The 24,655-nt window shown below is 44.6% G+C and overlaps 8 protein-coding genes across 8 annotated transcripts; 4 read left to right on the top strand and 4 right to left on the bottom strand.

Annotated features, from left to right (window-relative positions):
* Positions 1–1,051: 1,051 nt before the first annotated feature.
* TGAM01_v211057 (hypothetical protein) lies at positions 1,052–1,245 on the bottom strand (the record flags this gene model as incomplete). Its single annotated transcript, XM_024550967.1, has 2 exons — positions 1,052–1,137; positions 1,191–1,245. 2 exons carry the CDS (start codon positions 1,243–1,245, stop codon positions 1,052–1,054), a joined length of 141 nt encoding a protein of 46 aa, XP_024404290.1.
* A 2,887-nt stretch (positions 1,246–4,132) lies between these two features.
* On the top strand, positions 4,133–4,654 carry TGAM01_v211056 (carboxypeptidase cpdS; the record flags this gene model as incomplete). Its single annotated transcript, XM_024550966.1, has 3 exons — positions 4,133–4,226; positions 4,284–4,453; positions 4,526–4,654. The coding sequence occupies 3 exons, from the start codon at positions 4,133–4,135 to the stop codon at positions 4,652–4,654; spliced, it is 393 nt and encodes a 130-aa protein (XP_024404289.1).
* A 186-nt stretch (positions 4,655–4,840) lies between these two features.
* Positions 4,841–5,875, top strand: TGAM01_v211055 (carboxypeptidase cpdS; the record flags this gene model as incomplete). The annotated part of the gene is made up of 1 exon (XM_018802030.1): positions 4,841–5,875. One exon carries the CDS (start codon positions 4,841–4,843, stop codon positions 5,873–5,875), a length of 1,035 nt encoding a protein of 344 aa, XP_018664855.1.
* Positions 5,876–7,274: 1,399 nt separating this feature from the next.
* Positions 7,275–8,219, top strand: TGAM01_v211054 (retinol dehydrogenase 13; the record flags this gene model as incomplete). Its single annotated transcript, XM_018802029.1, has 5 exons — positions 7,275–7,463; positions 7,570–7,696; positions 7,761–7,844; positions 7,943–8,029; positions 8,098–8,219. The coding sequence occupies 5 exons, from the start codon at positions 7,275–7,277 to the stop codon at positions 8,217–8,219; spliced, it is 609 nt and encodes a 202-aa protein (XP_018664854.1).
* A 2,423-nt stretch (positions 8,220–10,642) lies between these two features.
* Positions 10,643–14,287, top strand: TGAM01_v211053 (hypothetical protein; the record flags this gene model as incomplete). The annotated part of the gene is made up of 4 exons (XM_024550965.1): positions 10,643–11,061; positions 11,121–12,717; positions 12,771–14,223; positions 14,277–14,287. 4 exons carry the CDS (start codon positions 10,643–10,645, stop codon positions 14,285–14,287), a joined length of 3,480 nt encoding a protein of 1,159 aa, XP_024404288.1.
* Positions 14,288–14,817: 530 nt separating this feature from the next.
* TGAM01_v211052 (hypothetical protein) lies at positions 14,818–15,546 on the bottom strand (the record flags this gene model as incomplete). The annotated part of the gene is made up of 2 exons (XM_018803859.1): positions 14,818–15,109; positions 15,155–15,546. 2 exons carry the CDS (start codon positions 15,544–15,546, stop codon positions 14,818–14,820), a joined length of 684 nt encoding a protein of 227 aa, XP_018662910.1.
* Positions 15,547–19,198: 3,652 nt separating this feature from the next.
* TGAM01_v211051 (hypothetical protein) lies at positions 19,199–20,437 on the bottom strand (the record flags this gene model as incomplete). The annotated part of the gene is made up of 2 exons (XM_024550964.1): positions 19,199–20,119; positions 20,171–20,437. The coding sequence occupies 2 exons, from the start codon at positions 20,435–20,437 to the stop codon at positions 19,199–19,201; spliced, it is 1,188 nt and encodes a 395-aa protein (XP_024404287.1).
* A 3,378-nt stretch (positions 20,438–23,815) lies between these two features.
* TGAM01_v211050 (hypothetical protein) lies at positions 23,816–24,216 on the bottom strand (the record flags this gene model as incomplete). Its single annotated transcript, XM_024550963.1, has 2 exons — positions 23,816–23,855; positions 23,912–24,216. 2 exons carry the CDS (start codon positions 24,214–24,216, stop codon positions 23,816–23,818), a joined length of 345 nt encoding a protein of 114 aa, XP_024404286.1.
* Positions 24,217–24,655: the final 439 nt, after the last annotated feature.

Below are 24,655 nucleotides of genomic sequence, written 5' to 3'. Positions count from 1 at the left end.
ACTCAGTCTGGTCTCACTAAGGCGCAAAAAGCTCGCTGCATGCTCGCTGCAAGCAGACCAACGATTTAGGAGCTGATTCGCTCTGAGGAGGTGAAAAGCATCCATCCACAAGTAGGCCAGATTATGAATGAAATGAAGCCAAAAAAGCACTCGCAGCCGGCTCGGTGGTTGGGAAAACTGTTCATCGCATTCGAGATGGTATTTGATCTTTAAGTAGTGCAGCCTCGAAACAATTACTGCAATACATCTTCATATTTACGGCCTATCTTCTTACACACAACGTATCCATGTGCCAGTGAGGTGAATACTCGAATTCAAAATCGTACACTCAGAGGTCTCATATTATTCCTATAAATTGGAAGACGGAACTGAAGGCATGAGCCTTGTTTTCCAATTGCTTGATTTCCCCAAAGCCCGCACCCGCGTGGCGCCTTCAGAACATAAGCCAAGGGCGAATATATTACCTGAGAAGATGCAATTGAACGACGATGTTTCCTTCCCCCACCGCCTAGCGGAAACTGTTATCGCAAACAGACAGATCGATAACAGACAACCTGTTGTTTCTACCATGCTGCTGACATATCTCGGAAGGTTGCTTCGGCTTCTACTAGTCATACACGTCTCCATGCTCACCAACCATCTTTGCGGAACTCCGTCAGCCACATACTCAGTTACATTTTTGTTTCAGCACCTTAAGGCAGAAACCTCCACGGACTCTGTAGCTCTTATCATCTTACGTATCTTCACTCTTCCATGGCTCCATAAGACCATTGATCAAAATTGTAAACGACAAGAGAGCTCCTCCACGTCCCAAAGCATGCTCTGATTGCTATAGGTCACGGCGATCCTATGACCGCCGGCGGCCCTCATGTGGCCGATACCTTACTAGCCAGAAGACCTGCATCTATCCCTCTCATAGTCGCCGTCGAGGAACGGATGAAGTCGACAATGAAAGAAGGTTAGTAAATACGTCTACAGGGTGGAGAGAAGATCTTGAGAGTAGTACACTGGAGATATCTAGCAGCGTGCCCTAGCCGAAGCCCAGGATGAGTTATTGAGCAATTAATCCTAATCCTCCAATCTCATTTAGTAGAGCTAACCGCATATTATGAGTCTTCATGGTCAGGTTGAACATTGCTGGGAATGTTAGCCGCACTCTGGTTACGGCTTATATGTTACCTGGCACTTACTCTTTGCTAGAGATTGGTCATTGAACCATGTAACCTTTGGTTTCTCAGCTCTCATCTACCGCACAGTCGTCGCTCTTGGGTACAAGCACGGGAGCGACTGGGATCAACGTCGCAGGAGTGGAAGGACGTATATCGTATCCTGCATGGATTTGGCTCAACGGAACTCGGGATGATGCTGCGTACTTCATATAGAGGGGTTAGCTCCAAGGTATAAAAAGCCCTAAACGCTGCTTCGGGCGCTTACCGGCAGTATCGGCAGAGGTTACCGGGAATTTCATTTAGAAGCGGTAAGGCTAGAAGTATGCTTATAAAAATAGATTAATTAGCTACTTACAATCCTTAGATTCTACATTAGGCAATATGCAACTTCCTATACGTTTTAGTAAAGCTAGTATATCAAATGAACCCCTTTGCTATTAATTACATTCTGCAGTATTCCCAAGAATAACAAATAGTAATTGATGTATATCGTATTTGTTCTTGCTTCTTGATGAATTGAAGAGATACTTTAGATCAGTGATTAACCATTGGTTCATTCCAACTCTTTGCAAAATAAGTAGGAGGATAATTGATGTCTATCAAACATAACTCAAGAAAAATAATTTCTTCCTATAGGATCTTTGACTGCGCCTACAGCGTTGTCTCAAAGAAAACAAGCCATTTTGGCCATGCTAATAATCCCCTGATTTGTTCCCGCTTCACGGTCATCATAGCTGTTAGAATCACTAGGCCTCTTGGGGATTACTGGGCGTGTAAGCTATGGAATATAAGCGAATGTAACATTATACAGCCCCCACGTACGAAGGCTGTGCAAAGTAAATACCATTGTAACTTCGTATTCTAAGACACTAGTTGGTATATTTACAAGAAGTGATTTGTTGTATTACAATTGTTGCGGCCGCTGAATTGGCAATCTTACATAGAAACAAAAGAATACAATACTATAAAACAGAAATGATTCCAAATGCCGTGCTCTTACATGTGTACTAGTTGGAGGCGGTGATGTAAGCTTGAAAATGTAAGGCGAATAGAAAAAGAGATAAAATATCGTGGGAGAATGCATATATAAGAAGGTCAAATACTTAATCTTTGATTGCCGCTCAGGTTCACTCCAACCTGGTCACAGCTAATTCGAGCATTATCAACTGGACAATATTCACTTTATCTTTATACAACACCCAAAATGAGAATTGCGGCTACATTGGCTACGGCTGCTTGGTTTGGCAGCCCAGGTACTAGCCCAAAACCCTCAAGTGAACTTGTATGTTATTTGTACTATCAATAGATATGATGATGTAGCAAACAGGCTAATGACATGACCTATAGCTGGTATACAGTGGGCTGCCATGACAATTATGCAAACTCAGATTACCCTGGCAATGGCGCTATTCAATGAGGGAATTATGGTTCTCCGTCCGCTGCATTTATCAATTCGGGCAATTTTCCCTGCGGCAAAAAGCCAGGCAAATTTAGTATGCAAACTCCATGTCTCTACAGCTGTGAGAAGAGTGATATATGCTAATGATGCAAAAGGGGCTTTTATTTGCGCTGATCCGGATTGCAATACTAAGCGTCAAGTTAATGTAGGAACTTGCGTTTCTGACTTTTCATCTGTTTATGCTATGTGGGGTAAGTTTTGGCGATGTGACGTTATAATAATTGTATAAAGCAGAGTCATTCTAACTTCTTACAGATTGCAAAGGCTAGTACATCTAGTTATTAAGGTAAAGATAATCTTACTACTAGATTATTTGAATTGAGGAGTATCATTTATTAGAAGTGCTACCTTGTTGATGTAAGAAGATTTAGGGGGTTCTAGATGATTCAATGAAGAGTAGTTATTCAACATAACAAAAAGCAGCCAATCCTGAATATAAATCTATTTTCAAAAGAATTGTAATAATCAGTCATACTATTTACGTTAAATAAGCCAGAAAAGAAAAACAACTAGGTCAATGATTTGCATTATACCATTTATTATAACAGATTGTAACATAATTGTAAAGCTTAGATTTCCCTGCGGCAAAGAAAACAAAAGGAAAACAGAAAGAAAAAAAACATTTGTGCTATAGGACAGTGGTGTTACTTAAGCAATAACGAGGATCTGTAAAAAAATTGCTTGCTAAACAGGAAACACAGTGTCCTTTGGCGTAGATTTTATAGGCCTGAGAACATTTTATTGTATGAGTTGGACGCATTCTCTAGATTTAATTGAAAGTTGTACTACTTAAATGCATTATCTAGATTCATTTAAAAGCTTGTAGAGCAATTAACATAGCTTTGCATAAACTCCTATCCGGACAAGGCCTCGCGCTAGTTGTAAACAGTAAGACGCAAATACCTACTTGAGTAAATATCGTCACTTTGCAGTAGCTCCTTACGCAACTCAGCATCTCCAAATTTCCAAAAATAAAATGATAATATATGCAGACTTTTCACATTATGATACTAAATTTGTTAATTATAGTGCTTATAGAAGATATAGTACTTATAGAAGATATAGTACTTATAGAAGATATAGTACTTATAGAAGATATAGTACTTATAGAAGATATAGTACTTATAGAAGATATAGTACTTTGGCCGAGCTGAAAATATAGTTGTTTCAAGAGGGAGTGGCATTACTGTTCATCTGGATAATGTCGATCCTAATGCGGTGGTTACAAGCTATTAATCAAGATATATACTGCACTTGGCTTAATATGTGAATGATTTCCTTTGCTGACGCGTTTAGTGGCGGAGCAAAGGAACTTTTGCTGAGCTATTTTAATTACTAATCGTACAGCTTAGCTAATATAAACCATATAAATTACCACTATATATTGAACACATGTAGGAGGATTGTTTTTGTATTTGCGCTTGTTCGTTATTCACATAGGTTGCAACTACTTTGTCTGCTTATATGCATCTTCTACTCAACACTCTTTTTACTTCAACACCACATGTATCAACAAATGCAGTTAATCACTTTCTTATTACCTTTCCTACTGCTAGGCTGCACAGAAGCATCACGATTTTCAACGTCAAACACGGCCAGTATGTGCTAATTTCCGGTACTACTATAGAAAGTTCTCACTAATCTTACAAAACCAGAATTTGTAGTTAATGGCTCATTCATCCCAGACGTCTCATTCGAAGCCGGAGAGTCCTATGCAGGCATTCTACCTCTAGGAAATGACACTAATAGTAACTTATTTTTCTGGTTTTGGCCCAATACGGACCATACGCCGCGAGAGGAAATTGTGATCTGGCTAAATGGTGGAGTAAGAACTCCCCAACTGAAGCAAGGAAGGTCGGCGTGTATGTATTGTCGAAAGCTAATCATTGCTTAATAGCTAGGATGCTCGTCTCTAGGTGGCCTGTTAAAGGAGCATGGAGCAATCCTCTGGCCGAGCGGACTTCCTGCTCTAGTCCGCAACCCATGGAGCTGGCATCACATCAGCAATATTGTTTACATTGACTAGCCTGTTGGGACTGGGTTTTCTACAGGCAATGTGACTGCTGACAGTGAGGACGATGTAGCAAGGCAATTCATGGCATTCTGGAAAAACTTCGTCGATACGTTCTAAATACATGGCTTCAAGGTGTATTTAACAGGTGAATCCTATGCGTATGCATTAGCCCGACCTCAATATCAGACTTAATAGAATATGCTAACCGATACTCAATGGCATAGTGGCATGTACGTGCCATACATAGCTGAGCATATGCTTATGGCCAAGGATTCCCGCTATTTTAATGTCAAAGGCGCAATGATTAATGATCCCGTCATCGGGTACCCTGCTCTGACACAAGCGACTGTGAATTACTTCACTCAGTTTTGGAACAACATTTTGTCTTTCAACGAAACTATATGCGGATACATTGCAAATTTATCCAAGACATGTGGCTATGACAAATACATTGATACATATCTTACTTTCCCGCCTCTCAAAGCGCAGCCAGCTCCAAACAATCTTCCTGGGAGCATTGGAGAAGGCACAGGCACCATATCGAGTTGTGACGCTATCCAATATTTCCAGTCGTCTGCTATGGAGCTCAACCCTGCATTTAATGTCTATCAGATAGCCCAGGCACTTCCGATACCCTGGGATGTTTTGGGAGAACCGGCTACGAATCCATACATACCGCCAGGCGAACAAATCTACTTCAACCGGCAAGACGTTAAGAAAGCTATCAATGCTCCAGCAAACGTCGACTGGAAACTCTGTGGCACCTCCAACAGGGGAGTCTTTGCTGTAAGCGACACCTCGGTGCCTTCGTCCAACGGACCGTTGCCATACGTTATCGAAACAACAAACAATGTCATGATAAACCACGGCTCACTAGATTCTCTGCTCACCGTCAATGGGACGCTTCTTGCTGTTCAGAACATGACCTGGCATAATAAAATGGGATTTCAATCGCCACTAGAGCAGCCGCTCTTTGTTCCATATCATAAAAATCTCGACTTAAGGGTAGCCTCGGGCCAAGGAATTATGGGAACATGGCGCCAAGAGCGAGGCCTGACGCTATCAATCGTTGCAAAGGCGGGACACATGATACCCACGACCCAGCCTGCTGCAGCATTTCGCCATCTGCAAGTTCTGCTAGGCAGAGTAAGAAACCTGTCTAGTGCTGACGCCTTCCATATCAACACCAGTATGCCATTGCAACCGGTGAATCCTTTTAGCGAGGAGATATGAAAAAGCAAAAGAAATCTACGAGTGTTTATTTCAGCGTTCTATAACAACTGCTTTGAGCACCCATTACCGGTTTATAGACAGCAGAGGGGATAACAGACCCCCATTAAATTCTTACTTATGTCTAGATTATATTTTTAGCTTATGCCAATACTTGAGATTAAGTCAGTATAATACTATAAAATTAGATAACTTACTTCAGAACACATACCTAAGTAACATATGTCTTGAGCATGTACTGTTTTGAACAGATACCTGTACCTCTTATTGAAGGAATGCAGATGGTAAGGCTTCATATATAATGAAGGGTATCGGCCGATTGGGTGATGCTGTAGCATAGGTCGCGTTAGTCGAGCAGATAGTGCCACGGCGGCGGTGTAAAGTCCCGCCTCCTAATGGGGAGGGGCTTGACTACCTAGTTTATTACCACGGAAATTCGCTTTTTATATCAATTGGATACTGTTACAAGCTCCGGAAATTTCGCTTTCGCTGATGATTGCCTATACCCTTACAGCTGGAGCAGGCCCACCACGACCATATGTTAAGCCTGTAGATAGTTCGCGTCCCATTTCGCAGGCACGGCCCCCAAAACTTAGTCCAAAATTTGGTAGCTTCGCGACTAACTTGCTTACCCCAAATAGCGCACTGGCCCGCGATCACAATTCTGCTCTACAAACTTCCAGGCTCATCGATGTTATTGTGGAGCGCTAGCCAGCCAGAATTGAAAGCGAAATTCCTTGATACTACTGGACCCGCGCATCGAGCAATTGGTAAGCAAACATTATCGGCAGTAAGTTGAGTACGGAGCAATGACGGCAAGATGTTCTGTATGGCAGTTCGGTGAACGCCGTGCTATCTTCCTTTCTCATATAAAAAACCTCTAGATATGGAACAGCGGCTGGATATTCCGCATCCTTTTATCACTCAATTTTAAGACTCGTCTAACTGCAACTAAAATTGAAAAAAGAGAGTCAGGTTTATAGTCAACATGGCTTCGACATGTTACTTCAACCACAAAATCACATTTTACGATGTGATGGACCAATTTAAAAGCCAAGCCGAAGGCAAGACTTGTAAGCTTATCTATTGTTGAGATACTCTTGGATGGTTCAATAGTGCTAATTAGCATGTGAAGTTGTTATTACTGGTCCTAGTGCCGGTAGTCTTGGTGCTGCTGCAGCCTGTGGTCTTGCCCTCGGCTCTCCTAAATGCATTATACTACTTGATCGATCACAGTCAAAGATATAGCCCGTTATTGATGAGCTCACTAAGAGAAATACGTCCATTGACACTCACTATGTTCAAATTGACTTAGCCGATAACCGATCAGTATATAAAGCTGTACAAGTCGTCAAGTCACTCACAGATGAAGTACATGGGTTAATTAAACTGCGCTGGGATCATGGCTCCAGCAAATTATCAGATGTCAAAGGACGGTATTGAGATGCAATTTGCGTCCAACCATATTGGGCATTTCTTGCTAACCAATTTGCTGGTCCCCGAGATCAAGAAGGGAAATGGTGTTGTAGCCAATGTCGCCAGCGGTGGCTACCAGATCGCCGACCCGGACTTTGAGGATGTAAACTTCAATGTAAGGACTCCACCGAACCGCTGTTACGAGAGAATCCCCCATCACCCCCCCACCCCCAAACACCCAAAAATGGGCGCTGACGAAGATGAAAACCTATATTTTGCAGGACGGCAAGGCATATAGTCCATGGGTAGCCTACGGCAGATCCGAAGGCGCTAATATTCTCTTTACTGTTGCGCTTGCGAAACCCTTTATTGGTTTCGGTTGCGCCGCTTTCTCTGTTAACCCAGGCTGTAAGACGTTGATATCGACCTTCTTACAACTTTGAATCACAACTAAAATCTAACTGTAAAATAGATGTCGAAGGTACACCCTTACAGAAGAATTCCTCCATTACTCCGGACGATATGCTGGCAGGGTTTAAGATTGCGACCGAGAGAGGTGAGCATTGCCAGGCTTGTCTCTGTGCTGTCCCGAAAAAATTGATAGCAGGAACTAGAACAGCAGAATGCGGTTCTAGAACTGACTCTGCGTAATAGATGTAGCTGCAAATGAAATAACCCCGAGAAGCGTCGAGCAAGGCGCTGCAACGATAATCTTATCAGTTCTGGACGAGAATCTCCGTGGTAAGCAAGCTTCTTCTATTATAGAGCGTGTCCAGGTTGGATATAAAACTTATAAGAAATGAGAATAGAGTATTCAAGGGCCTATCTTGACTATTGCCAACTTGGTGAGGCTAAAGAGTATGTCATGAAAGTCGAAACTGCCGAGGCACTTTGGATGCTAAGCGAAAGTCTTGTCGGAGAGAAATTCTAAGTCAGGGAGGCTAAATAGAGAATTGTTGGAGCAGAACTAACTCTCTCTGCTTTTCGGATAGATTAATATACTCGACATCGACTACTCTAGGTCCATATCTATTTCAGTTTTGCTATATTGCTTTGCCATCATTTGCAGGGTTTTCATGGCTCGATGGCATTGAGTTGCTCGAGTCAGTCTTTTTGAATGTCATTTGGAGACATGTCTACATGGCTCTACCATAGGAGGATAGTTAGGTAACCAAGAGGGGCCCGTAGTCATCGTCTTCAAAATGCCCCCCCCCCCCCCTCCTGGCTGGGTAAGCACAATAAGACCATCTAGTACACAACACGGCCAATCCATTGCTAAACCAATTGCCTCTGGCATTAAGCTTTTCATTCCACGAACGCTTCTCTCTACCACCTCATACCTTCCTCTTCCATTCATCCACCACTCCTCCTCCATTCCTTTCAGAAGCACTAGGCAGCGTGCCATTATAGACATAGCTAATGGACATTATCAACGTCATTAGCGTTGTAGAACGCGCAACTATTCACCATTGGGTTAAATCGGAAGGCAGTCGAATACGAGATGGGTTTTACTGGAGGCAGGCCCTTGATTGCCAGACACGGCAGCTTTCTGTACGCATAGCACAGCCTCCTCACACTCACTCGAATACTGATCTGGAGTACAGTCGGTAGATTTTTCAAGCTGTTGGCAAGCCCCACTTATATTCCCTTCAACGGATCGGATTAGAGCAAAAGTCGACGAAGTAGACGTCCCCCGGCTAAATGATGGGGGATTGCTAAACGACAATGTGATCAACTTTTACATCCGTTATATTCAATATCGGCTCGAAAATGACAAGCCTGAGCTGTTTCGCAAAATCTATCTTCTTAACACATTTTTTTTTCGAAACATTGAAGTCTGCAAAACGCAAGATCAACCATGATCGCATTACCTCATGGACGAAAAAAATTGACCTGCTGTCTTACAACTATATCATAGTGCCAATTCACGAGAATGCCCATTGATATTTAGCCATAATTTGCAAGAATTGTAAGACCGAACAACACAGCCCTGAGGAATATAGGGGACGAGAATCATCGCCAGCTTTGATACAGCCGATAATCATCATTTTCGACTCTCTTGGCTGGCCTCACCCTCAAACTCTCGAGCTGCTGAAAGATTATGTTACTAAAGAAGCCAAGGAAAAAAAAAGAGCTAATCTGACAGATGTACCCGCGGGCATAGTAGCTAAAGGCATATCGCAACAGAAGAACGGTTATGATTGCGGCGCCTTCCTGCTCGGCTATGTGGATGAATTTATAAAGGATCCCGATAGGGCTACTCAAGAAATTCTTCTGAAGAAGGAACTCGGATGGGACATCGACCCAGTTGGGGTACGAACTCGTTTAAAGGCTCTCATTTTTGAATTGAAATCTGAACAACTGAAGCAACAGGTAGCCTGAGGCAGGAAGAACCTCCACAAAGAGGGAGCTTGCGGAACCCTTTTCTTTTCACCAGGCGAGACAATTCTTCTAGAGGATTTATCGTAGAGCTGAAGCAGCGGAAGGCACCAGACAAGAATGCATATAAACAGTTTGCTTTTGATAATTCTACTGATGTAGAGCCGTAATTTACGAGTAACTCCTAATCTTTTGCCGCGACAATATGCCAGCACGAAAGAAGTGGTTTGTTTTGTTTGTTTGTTTGTTTGTTTGTTTGTTTGTTTGTTTGTTTGTTTGTTTGTTTGTTTGTTTGTTTGTTTGTTTGTTTGTTTGTTTGTTTTTTTACAGTTAGGAGCGAAATGGGCGTCCTGTTCAAGTAGACTCTCTAAAAAAAAAATACAGTGCACAGATATGTCACTACAGTATTAATTACTATTTTTGCACACATGGTACTTGAGCTACATCTTACCACGGACCAGGTACGAATTTCGTCTAGTAAGCAGCAGTTTCACGAAACGCATTATTCAAAATACTATCTGTCAGGGTCATTATCATTGGTCTAACTCTCAACTTCCCTAATCGTATCTGGATAGGCATTGATCTATGGTGGTTTTGGTGCGTTCTATGGTAGGTGGCTTTTTGGTTGATGTAAAAGCTGAGGTGTCATCGCTTTTAGCTCATTTCTTTTTCCAACCTCAAGAGACTAAGAGTGTCGCGAATCCAAACCCGAGAAGGGGAAAAAAAAAATTAAGACGATTCCTGGTTTTACATTATTACTTAAGCTCGCTCTGTTCGCTATTGGGAGCTAGGATAAACGGTTATTATGGTCACAAGTTCGTTAACGCTAGTACCGGGGTGCTACGTGGCTAGAAACCTGCAGCCAACCCACTGCCTTGCCAACCCCTCCAACTGGTTCGATCACCGCGGTTGGGTCGCAAGCTTTGATGCTACACTGAATGCTCTTCACACAGAGAACAATCGCATTCGATTACTATGGAAGGACTCGGCGTCGCTACCAGTATTTTCGCGGTCATAGAATTGTCAGCCAAGGTCGCGTCGTTATGCTTGCAGTACTCCACAGATGTCAAGCACGCGAAGGACGATATCCTCCGACTGCGCGGACAAGTAACCGACCTGGAAAATGCCTCGAGGACTATCCACGAGTTACTCGAAAGGCCAAATAGCGCGAGGCTCAAGGCTTCTCAGCAGCTACGCATGGCAATTCGTAGTAGTCAATCGCAGCTACAAAGTCTTCATGATAACCTTCGCCCAAGGACAACTCGCCAGGCAATGAGCCGGCTTGGACTTCGCTCTCTGAAATGGCCATTCCAGAGTAAGGATATCGAGAAGATCGTCCAAGACCTCGGTCACTATACACAGACCATTCTTCTAGCGCTTCAGGTAGACCAAACGTAAGTTAATATCGATATTCATCCGCCTCCGCCGACATGACTTGATAACCCTATCGCAGAACTATCCTGCTTAATATCGATCAGAAGATAGTACTCGACCGACTCCCTGTTGCTGTGGGAGCCTCCTTCGACTCCCTTGCCGAAGAACAAAACCCAACGTGCTTGTCAAACACGCGAACCGAACTCCTCGATCACATAATTAAGTGGGCAAAGAATTCGGACTCTGAGTCCATCTTCTGGCTGAATGGTATGGCGGGCACTGGGAAGTCAACCATTTCCCGCACTATCGCCCATTTTTTTGCTAGCACTGGCGACCTAGGCGCCAGCTTTTTCTTTAAGAGAGGGGAGGGTGACCGAGAGAACCCGGTTAAGCTTTTCACGACAATAGCCGCTCAACTAGCAACGAAGAAACCCGCTATCGCTCCTTATATCAAGAACGCCATTGATGCCGACCCCACTATTAGCGACAAGGGACTAAGAGAACAGTTTGACAAACTTATCTTGCAGCCTCTATGCAGGGTCTCACCAAATGCTGGAAAAGCCGAATCTATTGTAATAGTTATTGATGCCCTAGATGAGTGCGATCCAGAAGATAAAGTCAAACTTATAATTCACCACCTTGGCCGTGCTAAAAGCTTAGGGTTAAAAGTATTCGTCACTAGCCGGCCAGAGCTTCCAATTCGTCTGGGCTTTTCTGCGATTAAGGGTCAATATCAAGACCTCATTCTTCACGAAATACCCACGCCAGTAATAAAGAACGACATATCACTTTTCCTAGAGCATGAATTAGCAACAATTCGAGAAAGCTATAATAGCTCAGTGCCGGAAGACAGACAACTAAACGCAGACTGGCCCAGTCAATCTAGTGTCGACGCCCTGGTAACAATGGCAATTCCACTCTTCATTTTCGCCGCTACTGTGTGTCGTTTTATCGCCGATCGTAAAGGCGGAAAAGGCCCCAAGGCACGACTTCACACAATCCTAGAATATAAGACTAAAAGCCAAGAGTCCAAGCTTGATGCAACTTATCTACCTGTCCTTAATCAGCTGCTCGTCGGGCACTCTGGGCGAGAGCGTGACGAGGTTCTGGATCAATTTCAACAGATTATTGGTTCAATCATACTTCTTGCAACTCCCTTGTCAACTTCTGCCCTAGCACAGCTCCTTGACATTTCTAAAGATACTATCGATAATGGATTAGATATGCTTCATTCGGTCTTAAGCATCCCGCCATCAGCAGAGGCTCCAGTAAGACTACTGCATCTCTCCTTCCGCGACTTTCTAGTGGATCCTGGAAAGCAAGGACATAACCCGTTCTGGATTGATGAATCGCAAAGTCACGTAAGAATAGCAGATGCCTGTCTACGAATTATGAAGAAATATCTCCGGCAAGACATCTGTGGTCTACGACCATTAGGGCTGGAAGGCTCTATAATTAACAGCCAAAAGGTTAATGAAAATATTCCTGCTGCGGTCAAGTACGCCTGCCGGAATTGGACATATCACCTCCAAGGTGCAGGAAATCAAGTTAGCGATTATGGAGAAGTTTTTCAATTCCTAAAGCAGCATTTCCTACACTGGGTCGAGGCGCTAAGTTTAATACGACAAGCACCAGAAAGCATTGATTCACTTAAGAGTTTACAAGCCCTTCTACAGGTAAATTTATGTAACAATGTACTTATAAGCTAGATTTACTAACTTTACAATAGGAGGACAGTGATAATGAATTATCTGACTTTTTGAAGGACTGCCTGCGGATTCTTCAACTTAATCTATCAATCATTAGCACCGCACCTCTTCAAATATATTCTTCAGTCCTTATATTTACTCCACGCACGAGTATTATTAGGAATCAATTTAAGAACGCGATACCTAACTGGATATATCTCAAGCCAAGGACAGGGAGTAACTGGGATCAATGCATGCAGACACTTGAAGGCCATAGCGGCGGGGTTCGGTCCGTGGCCTTCTCGCCCGACTCGACGCTGGTGGCATCAGCCTCATACGATAAGACGGTACGGCTATGGCGCGCTGACACGGGCGAGTGCGTGCAGACACTCGAAGGCCATAGCCACTGGGTTCTGTCCGTGGCCTTCTCACCCGACTCGTCGCTGGTGGCATCAGCCTCAGACAAAACAGTACGGCTATGGCGCGCTGACACGGGCGAGTGCGTGCAAACACTCGAAGGCCATAGCAGCTCGGTTGAGTCCGTAGCCTTCTCGCCCGACTCGACACTGGTGGCATCAACCTCATACGACAAGACGGTACGGCTATGGCGCGCTGACGCGGGCGAGTGCGTACATACATTCGAGGGCTATAGCGACGCGGTTCGGTCCGTGGTCTTCTCACCCGACTCGACGCTGGTGGCATCAGCCTCAGGCGATAAGACAATACGGTTATGGCGCGCTGACACGGGCGAGTGCGTGCAGACACTCGAAGGCCATAGCCACTGGGTTCTGTCCGTGGCCTTCTCGCCCAACTCGTCGCTGGTGGCATCAGCCTCATGCGATAAGACGGTACGGCTATGGCGCGCTGACACGGGCGAGTGCGTGCAGACACTCGAGGGCCATAGCGTCACGGTTTGGTCTGTGACCTTCTCACCCGACTCATTACTGGTAGCATCAGCCTCAAACGATAAGACGGTACGGCTATGGCGCGCTGACACGGGCGAGTGCGTGCAGAAATTCGAGGGCCATAGTGAGTCAGTCCGGTCTGTGTCCTTCTCACCCGACTCGTCGCTGGTGACATCAGCCTCAGAGGATAAGACGGTACGGCTATGGCGAGCTGACACGGGCGAGTGCGTGCAGACACTCGAGGGCCATAGTAAGTCAGTTCAGTCAGTAGCCTTCTCACCCGACTCGTCGCTGGTGGCATCAGCCTCAGACGACAAGACGGTACGGCTATGGCGAGCCGACACGGGCGAGTGCCTACAGACACTCAATATTGGGGGTAGATCTCGCCTATCGTTTAAACCTACTCATGTACAGCTTATTACGGACATGGGCGCATTCACTACGACAGGAAGTAATTATATTTTTCATGCTACTGGCTATGGATTTAGCGATGAATGGGTTACGTGGAATGGAAACAACCTGCTCTGGCTGCCAGTGGAATATCGGCCAGCGTGCAGCGCTGTGAGTAACTCAACTGTAGTAGTTGGCTGTAAGTCAGGGAGAGTCTTGGTTATTGCGTTTTCGACCTCTATGCAATAATAGGGGACACTTAGGTCATCAAAGTAAGTGCTTAAGCCTCTTCTCTTATATAATAACTTTGCTGAGGAGGGTTAAAGGAGACTGGGTTTATTTATACCTTTATTTTATGACTAACTCTTGTTAAATTTAGAGTGTGGCGATTGCGACATCATAGCTATCTTATAGACTCTAAATTAAAGATCCATATTGAATACACAGTGCTCAATAGGTAGATTTTATTCTGATATGATTGCCAGTTGTGTGGTGCAACCTATTAATATCTTAATACGTATTGTGATAATGCTAGGGTGGGTAATTACAGCAGTGGTGAGCAGATTATTGAAATATGTAGCTAGACTAGGGATATTTGTCTTCATTAGCTGTATCTGCACTGTCTACAAGAGCCATTGGTATAAGTGAAGTGATATCCATGCCATGGTTTGGGACTCCAAAGAACACAATCCCGTATACTGCTCGTATTAACTTAATATCGGCCTCCCTCTGAGATTTAGACAGTATTGTTAGGGTTTGTTATATATTTAGTAATTAGCTACGTAGTGATGATTCACTTTCTTACTTGTTTGACAATCAGCCCTCCGAGGCTGTGGTCAATGAAGATGATGGGTCTGATGGAGTCACTCCTAATCAACGGTAGGAGCGAGTCACGGAATGATGTTGCAAAGTCTTCCAAATTCTGCATACTTGTACTATTCGCAATGGTAGAATTATAGCCGTAGATCATTATGCGAGCTGTTGGAATATCCCTAGGCAGAGCATCTCGTAGCCACATGTAGTTACCGCCTCTCTCTTTGAACGACCCAAAAGCGTGATCGCCGATTCCGGAAATTGCGATAATACTAGGGCAATTAGTATTTATAGATTCAGAATCCTGATCTACTCACTCGATAATATGTTCATCAGGTGGCGGCCTATAGAGCGTCGTAATCCCAGCGAAACCATCATCAAGATGAATAGAATCATCTTCGATCTGATCCAGATCAGATGAAACCAGTATATGCCAAATCTTCCTATCCTGGAGCTGTTGAGAAGCTTTCATGAAGGTTACTGTAGCAGTCTGAGAGCGCTTGTTGACTTCCAAGGCCAGAGACGAGACTCGTGGCTTTGTATCACCGGTGAACGTTTGCAAGAAACCTTGCAGCTGTTTCAAGTCCCAAGCAAGCGGCACCCCTCGAATACGGAAAGTTTTGCTATTATACAGTCGATTCAGAGTCGGGTTCGTCGCAGCTTCGAGAGTTTGTGCCTGAGTATTTTTTGGCACCCCGACTTCGGCCATGTCATTTGTCAAAAGAAAAGAGGAAAAAGAAAAAAGGTTGTACGAGCGACTGGGACAGGCGTTATGAAGTGTTGATTCTCGAGCGGGCCCGACCGATAGAATATTTAGTATAAAAACTGGTGTACTGGTGACGACCGGCTGAGAAGTTTGGAAGGTGGGAGTTTGACGCTGAAGAGGTTTGAGAGAGTAGAAAAGAGGGGAAAAGTAGGGCGCTGGTCGCTGCCCGTCCAACTAAAGCTGGCACAAGCTGAGTAACCCAACTGAAAGCTGTCAACCAATCAACTCCCATATGGCACCACACTAAGCCTGACAGTGGACCTCCAACAACATCGAGAGTGGCCAGTACCATGATAGATAGCCATCGGGGGATTAACAAGATAGTGTGAGATTACAGTCATCTAGTAAATCAAGGGTGTAGGTGAAATTTAATATAAGAATAAGTCTATTAATAGGCTGTGATGCCGAGTTGAACTACATAAAAGCGGCACTAAGGTGGCTGCTATTTCAACGTGGGCGGTTCTAGTTACTAGCGCCGATAGGCAAGCAAGAATCAATCCACATGGAACGGCCCGAACTAAGCTAAAACAGAAGGTAAATTTTACGTCGCATATACAGATTTGATACATATCAACGGAACCAGAGTAAGATCCGGAGCAAATGTCGTGGCGGGCTGAAATCACGGAACGATAACGTGCCTCTTGCTGCCTACTGGCCAACTCTAGAGCGAAAAGCATTTCCTACCCGGAAGGCTGAATACGCATATGCCTCACATGTACAGCATGTAGTTAATTTCAAGCATATATACCCATCTAAGAATTTTTTTCGCTTTAGCCATTTTATGACTGAGATGGTTGTAAATAGCATTATATTTCTGTTAAGACTCTAGAGATGCATTGCTTTCTCCTGAGTCAATTGTCCTTACCGTTGCTGATCAAGAAAAATCTCAACATCACGGACAACACGTCGCGCTGGACCCTCCATTATGCCATGGTCGGTAAGGAATTGATACACACCCTCTTGAACATGAATTAGTTCCAAATCAAGACCCTTGCCAAGTGCCAGCTCGCAAGCCCGGTCATACTCTTCTTTAAGTGCCTGTCTTCTAACTCGTGAACCATGCCATGCAAAATATTCCTCCGCTACATCGTCTCGCATTCCTAGACCTTCCAGAGTGCAACGCAAGGATGTCGCTGTAGGCGTAGACCCCACGCTAGAATGAGCAGAGGCTGTATCAAGCTGACCAGGTATAACATTATGGATATGTATAGCAGGAAGATTACTGGCGTAAGAGCCTGAATTGGCTCGCTTTCGCTTCCGAGACTACTGCTGTTGCTCCTCAGCATATAACTTATCGCGAATCTCTCCAGGCATATCTTCGTGTCTTTCTATACTCTCGCCCCTTTGCACTTGCTTGACAAGATCTCTCAGCTGATGTCCCATAAGCTTGTAGTGCTTTTTAGTACTAGGGTCTTGCCAGCAATAAGGGCCTCGATCACACGGAGCACCTGGGCAACTAAAAACAGCAAATACATGCTCCCAGGCAGCTGTGCGGCCTAGAACAGCCTTTTCGGCATCACGTCGAGCTTGCCTCTCAGCAAGCTAGCCGCTAGTAGAGCCCTGTCCAGCAGGGCCAGCTGTTTTAGTCTCTACGTAGTTGAACGTGACCTTGATTATCAGCTTTCGTCCGTTGCGGGTGAGGTGGCTCCATGTTTGCAACTGCCTCTCCACAACCAGCCAATCAACCTTTATCTCATCGAATCGCTTCGTTACATTCCGCTCGGAGCGCTCGGTAACGGACATAACTATCGTGGTCGCATCAGCCGCGCATGGCTTGCTTACTCGGGTTTTTCGAACAAGCACATCCAGTCTTGACATTAGGGTCTCATTCCAAAAGTCACCTGGCGCTAGCACTAGGTCCTGCTGGGTTTGCTTCGCAACCTGTCTATTATTCACTGTCAACTTCCATTCCAGTTCGTAATGTATGTAACACTCTTTGTCATATTGCAAGCGGTTGGGATTCCAGTTAGCTAGCGGTACAAATGGCAGCGACCCCCGGGAGGGTTGTTCGTCACATCCTTGGCTCCATAAAGATGGACTCCGCTGGCGCGCAGGAGTCGGAATATCGCAAAGCTGAGAGTGTATCTCATTGTCTGTAAACCATTCATTTACGCAGTCGTCGTCACCCATAGTTTCTAATGAAGAATGGAGAGAAGCCAGGAACGATCCAGCCACGTTTGAGTTTGGGCGGCCCACTCGTAGCGAAGGGGTCTAGCCCACTCAGTGGTCCTTCAATTTTCACGTATGTAACTAAGCTAGATAATTTCGTACTCATTGGTCATGTGTGCACTGTCTACAAGAGCGTAAGCTGCCTGATCACAGTATACTTCAAGGCACCCTTACAGTACCTTAGCTTGCATACTAATATCATACTACGGCCAGTACGCATAAGTAGCTCAAAGTATAGATGGTCCGTGCTTAGAAATTTTTAGAAAACGTAAACAGGACGCCCATTTCGCTCCTAACTGTACCCTCTTGCTCTCTTTCCCTCTCTTCTCTTCAACCACCTATGTGAAGAGGCGTTTCTTGGCTGGTCTTAAAGTCATGGCTCCGCATTTGTCGGCTGCCCGGCGCACCTTGGTGAAAGTCTTACTGAATAAGCAGTTTAGGAAGGGAATTATTGCCACAGTCGCTGGCTGCAGTAGGCGTACCGTCCAACGTATCCATCTGGAAGAATCGCTGTCAACTACCATGCCAATAGCGAGATCAAATCCCGTCGGCCGGCCGAGCAAGATCACACCAGCCATGCGTGTCGCACTGCGTGAAATTCTAGACATACGGTCGGATAGGGAAAGAAGCGAGATAATAGATTACTTCAAGGATAAATTTGATGTAATTGTATCAGAGAGATCGATCGGCCGTACTCTGGAGTCCATAAACTGGACGAGAAAAGTATCTCGCCGCATCGCTCTCCAACGGAACCCCGATCTTCGCGATCACTACCTACATAGGATTTCTAAATACAAATCCTGGCAACTCATTTTCATTGATGAATCTGGCTGCGATAAAACTATTGGCAACCGCCGATATGGTCTTGCTCCAAAAGGGAAGACACCAGTGCAAGTGTCACCGTTCAGTCGCGGCACACGATGGAATATCTTACCAGCTTATTGGCAAGGTGGTGTTATTAAAAGATGGGTTTACAAAGGGTCAACAGATACTCATTTATTCGATTTGTTTATCGAGCAACTCCTGCAGCACTGTGGCAGGTATCCAGAACCTAAGTCAGTACTAGTCATGGATAATGCATCATGGCACTTCTCCCCGAAGATGATAAAGATGTGCGCAGATGCAGGCGTCTTAGTGGAACCACTGTCACCTTATTCCCCGGATTTCGATCCGATTGAGGAATATTTCGGCGTACTCAAAAAGTTCATCAGGAAGAAATGGCATAGAAATAGAGAGTTCATTAGACGGGAGTTCAAGATGTACTTGGAATGGTGTGTTGATGTTGTTGGGAGCAGCGCAAAGCTAGCAGAGGCTCATTTCCGTCATGCAAGGATCTACGTTGAACCATCACCAACTTAAGCATAGCATAGCATATTATATCGATACTTCAGATACTAAAGAAAATTACTTCCGCCTAGCGTCTGTATTATGTGGAATCTGCCATTACTTTCTCGTAAAATGCCTTGATATTTCCAGTCCATTGTCCAGCAATAGACGGGGGCACACCACTCGCGATCAGCTTATTACTTGCGAATTTCTGATGAGCGTGGCTAAATGAGAGCTCTAAGAAGAGTTTACGTGCAACCTTACTTGCATTGCTGAGCGCTTTCTTCCAGTCAGAACAGTCGACTTGCTCGACAAGGTATGCATCATACTGTTGGAGGAGCTCATCCCACTTTCCCTGAAAGAAGATGGGCGATGGAGCCTGTGGCGTAGCTTCAGCCTGCGAGGATGAACCTGCCTGAGGTGCCTGCATATTGCCTGAACACCGACCACACTTATTTGTAGGTGTCTTTTTCTTCGCTGCAGCATCCTTGTATAGCGCTTGCCATATTTCGGCCGGCAGATCTCGAGGTCCTCCGAAATACCCTCCGTTCCGAACAAAATCGACAATCTTTTCAATGTAGTAAGGTATTAACTCGAAATGGTTGCCTTGTGCATCGACGGCGCAGTGTGGCCCTGACTTGCAGTCCTCACCATCGCATCGAAGTTTTTTATAAACACTGCGATAAATGCCCGCCTCTGCTTCCATTTCTTCCCTACGCCTCTCCGATACCGTTCTTTTCTTGCCTCTATTATCGGTCGATGCGGTGTCGCGAACAATTTCTCTGTAGGCAAGGTCGATATCGATACTGATCTTTCTTCCTTTCTCAAATAGATGACCAAGGCCCGCGAGGTGATCGTTCACTTCATCCCAATCGATTGGCTTGTCATGATACTCCTCCTTAAAGCCATGTTCGCGGCTGTTTTTGATCGATATAGTTACGTTAGCTTCTTCGCGTATGTAGTCGTTTTCTCCCAGTTTTTCGTTTACAAATTCGTCAATCTTTCCCCTAAGACATTCTTCCTAATAGTCGCCAGGCGCTAATACAAGATTGCGTTCTTGGCGCCTCCAAACCTCACTGGCTCTCTTCTTTTGGCCGTTATATTGGGATACTTTCCACTGGATGTCATAATGGATGCAAACAGGATTGTTTATGTCATATAACCTTTCCTTTTCCCAGTTTGACCGACGCAGAAGCGGTAATGTCGCATGGCGACGCGGACCTGCGTTCTCTTCGGCATGCTGCGTAGCACTCGAGCTCCCAGGCGTTGGCGGCACAGGAGTTCCATAATTAAGATTTTGACTGTTCAAATACCAGTCAAGATCAATCGTTTCTTCCATGATTCTGCCTTGGGGTGATAGCAGGAGTTATGAGCAGGCCGTCGCAGCAGCTCGACTCTCGCCATACGGTGCATTACGCAGACACTCGACCACCAGCACCTACCCACCCCTGCCAGCGCCCAACAGCTTCCCCCACCCGGAAATTGTGGCCACGTATCCTTTCTACGACTTTCTACGGGATTCTATGAACATTGCGCTCTTCAGCTGCCCACATACATACTGCAAGATGGACGACAAAATATTATTTTCTGAACACAATGAGCTGTGCTTGATGTGTTGCTATAAGCGTAGATTCTTAGGTGTAAATGCAATCAGATTTATGGGGTTGAAGGCTGCATTTATGCATTTGCCCCTGACGCCATTAATAACAGGGGAGTAGCCGCCGATTTAGGTGGCGTCTGCCGCCAATTAAGCGGCATTGCATGATTCACATTTAAGGCTGATTGTTGCAGCTGCCAGAATAGGGCATTCATTCTGAATCTGTAAATCTAAAGTACCACCCACTAGAGACTGTGAGATTTTAAGCATCGCCAAGGGACCTAAGCTAAGCTATCGTTATATACTTTATGAGTGCACAGACGGGATGAGCAAGAATCGGCTCTTTGTCCCTTGTTATGTCATTTTAGAGAGGTACATGGAAGTACAAGTTAAGTATTGCCTGTTGGCCGCTTGTGGACTAATGGTGCCCCTCCTAAAATACTTAACTAAAAAATTTAGGGACACGGATTCCGCCTTTCACTGTAGCAGACAATCGCAGATCGTAACGTGGCTGTGATAACAAGCAACAGAGCGGTTGTGATGAGCCTCGGTAACCCACGGCAGCAATCAGGCCAGATATATATGCGGTTGATCTACGAGGCTATAGAAAAGCTACGTGGAAGAGGGAACAGAGTGGCAATCGAATGGATCCCCGCAAGCGATGAGAATGAATTGGTGATGGTAGCCAAGACTGAGGCACGCAAGGCGACCAAGGACGGAGCCACGCCACAACGACAATTCCCTAGAATGCGGTCTACAACGCTGAACATTCAAAAACAAAAGTTGGAAGCGGAACGATGTATACCGGAGAAAGTCGGTAAACACGCCAAGAGCATAGACGCGGCACTGCCTGGCAGTCACACTCGGCTGCTTTACGACGAACTGTCATGGAAAGAACGCAGCGTTCTGGCCCAGCTGAGAACAGGTATGTCTTCACTAAACAATTATCTATATCAAATCAAGAGGTTGGCATCAGATCAATGCAGCTGCGGCAGAGAACGAGAGACAGTGGCACACTTTCTTTTCAGATGTAGCAAATGGACCGAGCACCGAGAAGCGATGACCCGGTGTACGGATACAAAAAGAGGAAACCTCTCGTTTTACTTGGGAGGAAAATCGCCGTCAGACGGGCCCAAGTGGGGGCCAAATATGAGCGCTGTACGAGCAACAATACGGTTTGTAATGGCCACAGGCCGTCTCGATAACTAACTCTCATCACCTTCACCCAACACCTTTTATTTCACCTCATGCCACTTCAAGCTGGCGCCGCTTCAGCTGCCGTAGATAGGACGTTGAACACTTGGAGAAATAACTCCAAGCTAGCCTGCGGATGATCAATACCTAACGCGTGAGAAACCGTAGAGAGGCAGGACATCAACAAGGAAGAGCCAGAATTAGATTGTGCCAATATATGGGTTACGATGAGGAAAAGTCATAACTTGAGGGCCATTTATGTAACACAGATTGATAGTTGCCCTATTGGAGGAGACTCCACCGGGCGTAATAAATTGTGTGTGTGTGTGTGTGTGTATTAGATTTTAAACATTTAATATATGTAAACTTACTTCAAGCAAATTCCCTTTAGTAAGTAAAATAATACAACGTGTAAACAATTAGGCTAATTATAGGGTAAACTAGTCTGGGCTTTAGTGTTCTAAAGATATATACATAAGCTGTGGAAATAATTGCTAGTAAAATAAAAAGTTGAGAAGGATTTTCAATTAAGCATGAAAAAAAAAAAAAAAAAAAAAAAAAAAATAAGAAAAAAAAAGGAGTTGGTGGCAGCTGCATAGGTAAAGTAATTATGTTAACTATGCTTACTTATATATTATACGAGATAATGGTAAAGGATGTAGTAATTTTCAATCTTTATTATTTGGGTTAGCGTATAATATAGCAGGTTATATGGATATACGCTATAGTTTAGTTATTAGAAAAGCTTGTGCGGGCTAGTTGTATTGTGAACGAGGGTGGGCAGCTTTTAGAATAGTTAGCCAGTTTCCTATTTTGCGTGCTTAAAGCAGATATATAATAGCCCGACTTACAATCGTCAATATTGTTCTAGTTATAAACCGGTGGCCATTTCTTTTTAATTGAACGGACTAGGCATAGAAGAAAAAGAAGAACTGTCTTCCTCTTCCTCTTCCTCTTTCTTGTTCTCGTTCTTAGTTGATTCCATAAAAGGATTTGGCCTCGCCACTCGGTACGCACACGGCTTCGGTGATATAGAGCCAATGCGATCACTTTTGCTTGTATGCTAAGGGTTAGCTACTGACTCTGTTCTGTGAGAAAGACTGTGTATAGTGAGATGGAGGACCTGAGGATTTGAACCATATGCTTTGTGGCTGCCAACTCTTCTTTGGTTTTGCTTAGCTCGGTTTGTATTACTACTAAAGCTTGCGCAATATGTATCATGGGTTCTTTTTCGAGAAGAGCAAGTTGCTTGGTCAGTGTATTGATACTTTCAGCTAGTAAGGCGGGGTCTAGTTTCATTTTGTCCTCGTCCGACATTATTTTTGGTCGCTGTCCCCTAATAAAGTCTGGATGAAGGTTTTGTTTATGGTGTAGTATGAATAAAAAAGGAGGAGCAATTCTGAGAGGAGAAGGGAAGCTAGGTGGCAGCGTTTTATGATGGATGTCTCGGATAAAACTTATAGCGACTTGAGGTATGTGCGATGGAATGCAACGGTGCTTGAACAAGATTTGACGATTTAGTAAGTGAGTTACGCCGTGATTGATTGGCACAGCTGATGGTTTATAAATAGCTGGGATGGATAGCCTAAGCTTTCGCTTCATTGGTATCATAATATAGCAACCTGTTAGAGCAGGATAGGAAGGGAGGGAAGGTTGTTTATAAAGATGCCTATTATGAAGCTGATTGACGAGCGATGTCTCTGCCTATAACCCCGTTCTCCACCAGAAGATCGTTTGCTTCCTGAACCTGAATGAGTTGCTTTATATGCTCATGGAATACCTTAGCAACAACATTACGTAATTCTGGATTAGAATCGTTCGTTGATGTATAAACCTCGCGGACGAGAGCTAGGAAGGCAGGAACGTCTCTGATATCTGACCACCTCTCTGGGACGATAGCGTTGAACTTGCGGAGGGCAAGCTGCTTCAGGTCGGGGATGTCGTAGCAGTCGGCAAGTGCATAGACCTTTGCATGCAGCAGAAGCGGAGGGATATGAGAAGTGGAGTGGCATGTTCCTCGACCGGATTGGCATGGTCTTTGTTGGGAGAAGGTGAGGGACTGTCCTCTTCTTGGTGATGGTCCGTAGATTTATAAGGCAACTGTGTGACCTTAGAAGGAAGGTAGTCATCAAGATAGAGGAACTGAAGAAGGCAGCTGACAGCTTGCGGGTGGTCAGAGGAGAGGTCGAGGGTTCCAGCACAGAGGTTGTTGGGTTGTTGGGCGGGTTTTGGGGTAGCGGAGGCGTTGAGCTGATGTTCCCGCTTGAGATTGCAGAAGGAGAGAAACGGGTTGGAACGGCGGCAGACGTGGATGTGGTGTAAGGCATATTGGCGATCAGCAGCAATGACAGTCAGGTCTGAATCATTGCCATAGAGCAGGAGGCTGAGGAGAAGGAGAATGAAAGTTAGTATTCTAGCGTATATTTGGATAAATATAGAGATTGATAAGGGAAAAGAAATAGGGTATGGGATTAGATAGAATATGAAATACCTTTCTAGGTGAAGCTTTATATAAGATTTATTGGTCTGTGTTAGTGTGTAAGCTTCAATCAATAATCTAATAAAGGTTAGTAATAGTAGCGAAGAGTGTTATAAAGGGTTAGGGTTAGAAATAACAATAATAATAATAATAAACGTAGATGACTTGGAAGCGTGTCTATAAAGGTATTTAGAGACTTGTTATTATATAGACCACCTTATAGGGTAGGGCATAGCCGGGAGCATTCCACGACTTCATACCTTTATTGTAGATCTCACAAGTCCACC

This window comes from Trichoderma gamsii, assembly GCF_001481775.2.
Source record: "Trichoderma gamsii strain T6085 chromosome Unknown Scaffold_86.2, whole genome shotgun sequence".
NCBI classification, from domain to species: Eukaryota; Fungi; Ascomycota; class Sordariomycetes; order Hypocreales; family Hypocreaceae; genus Trichoderma; species Trichoderma gamsii.
Note: the sequence above shows the minus strand (reverse complement) of the source record. Positions and strands in the feature narration are given on the sequence as shown.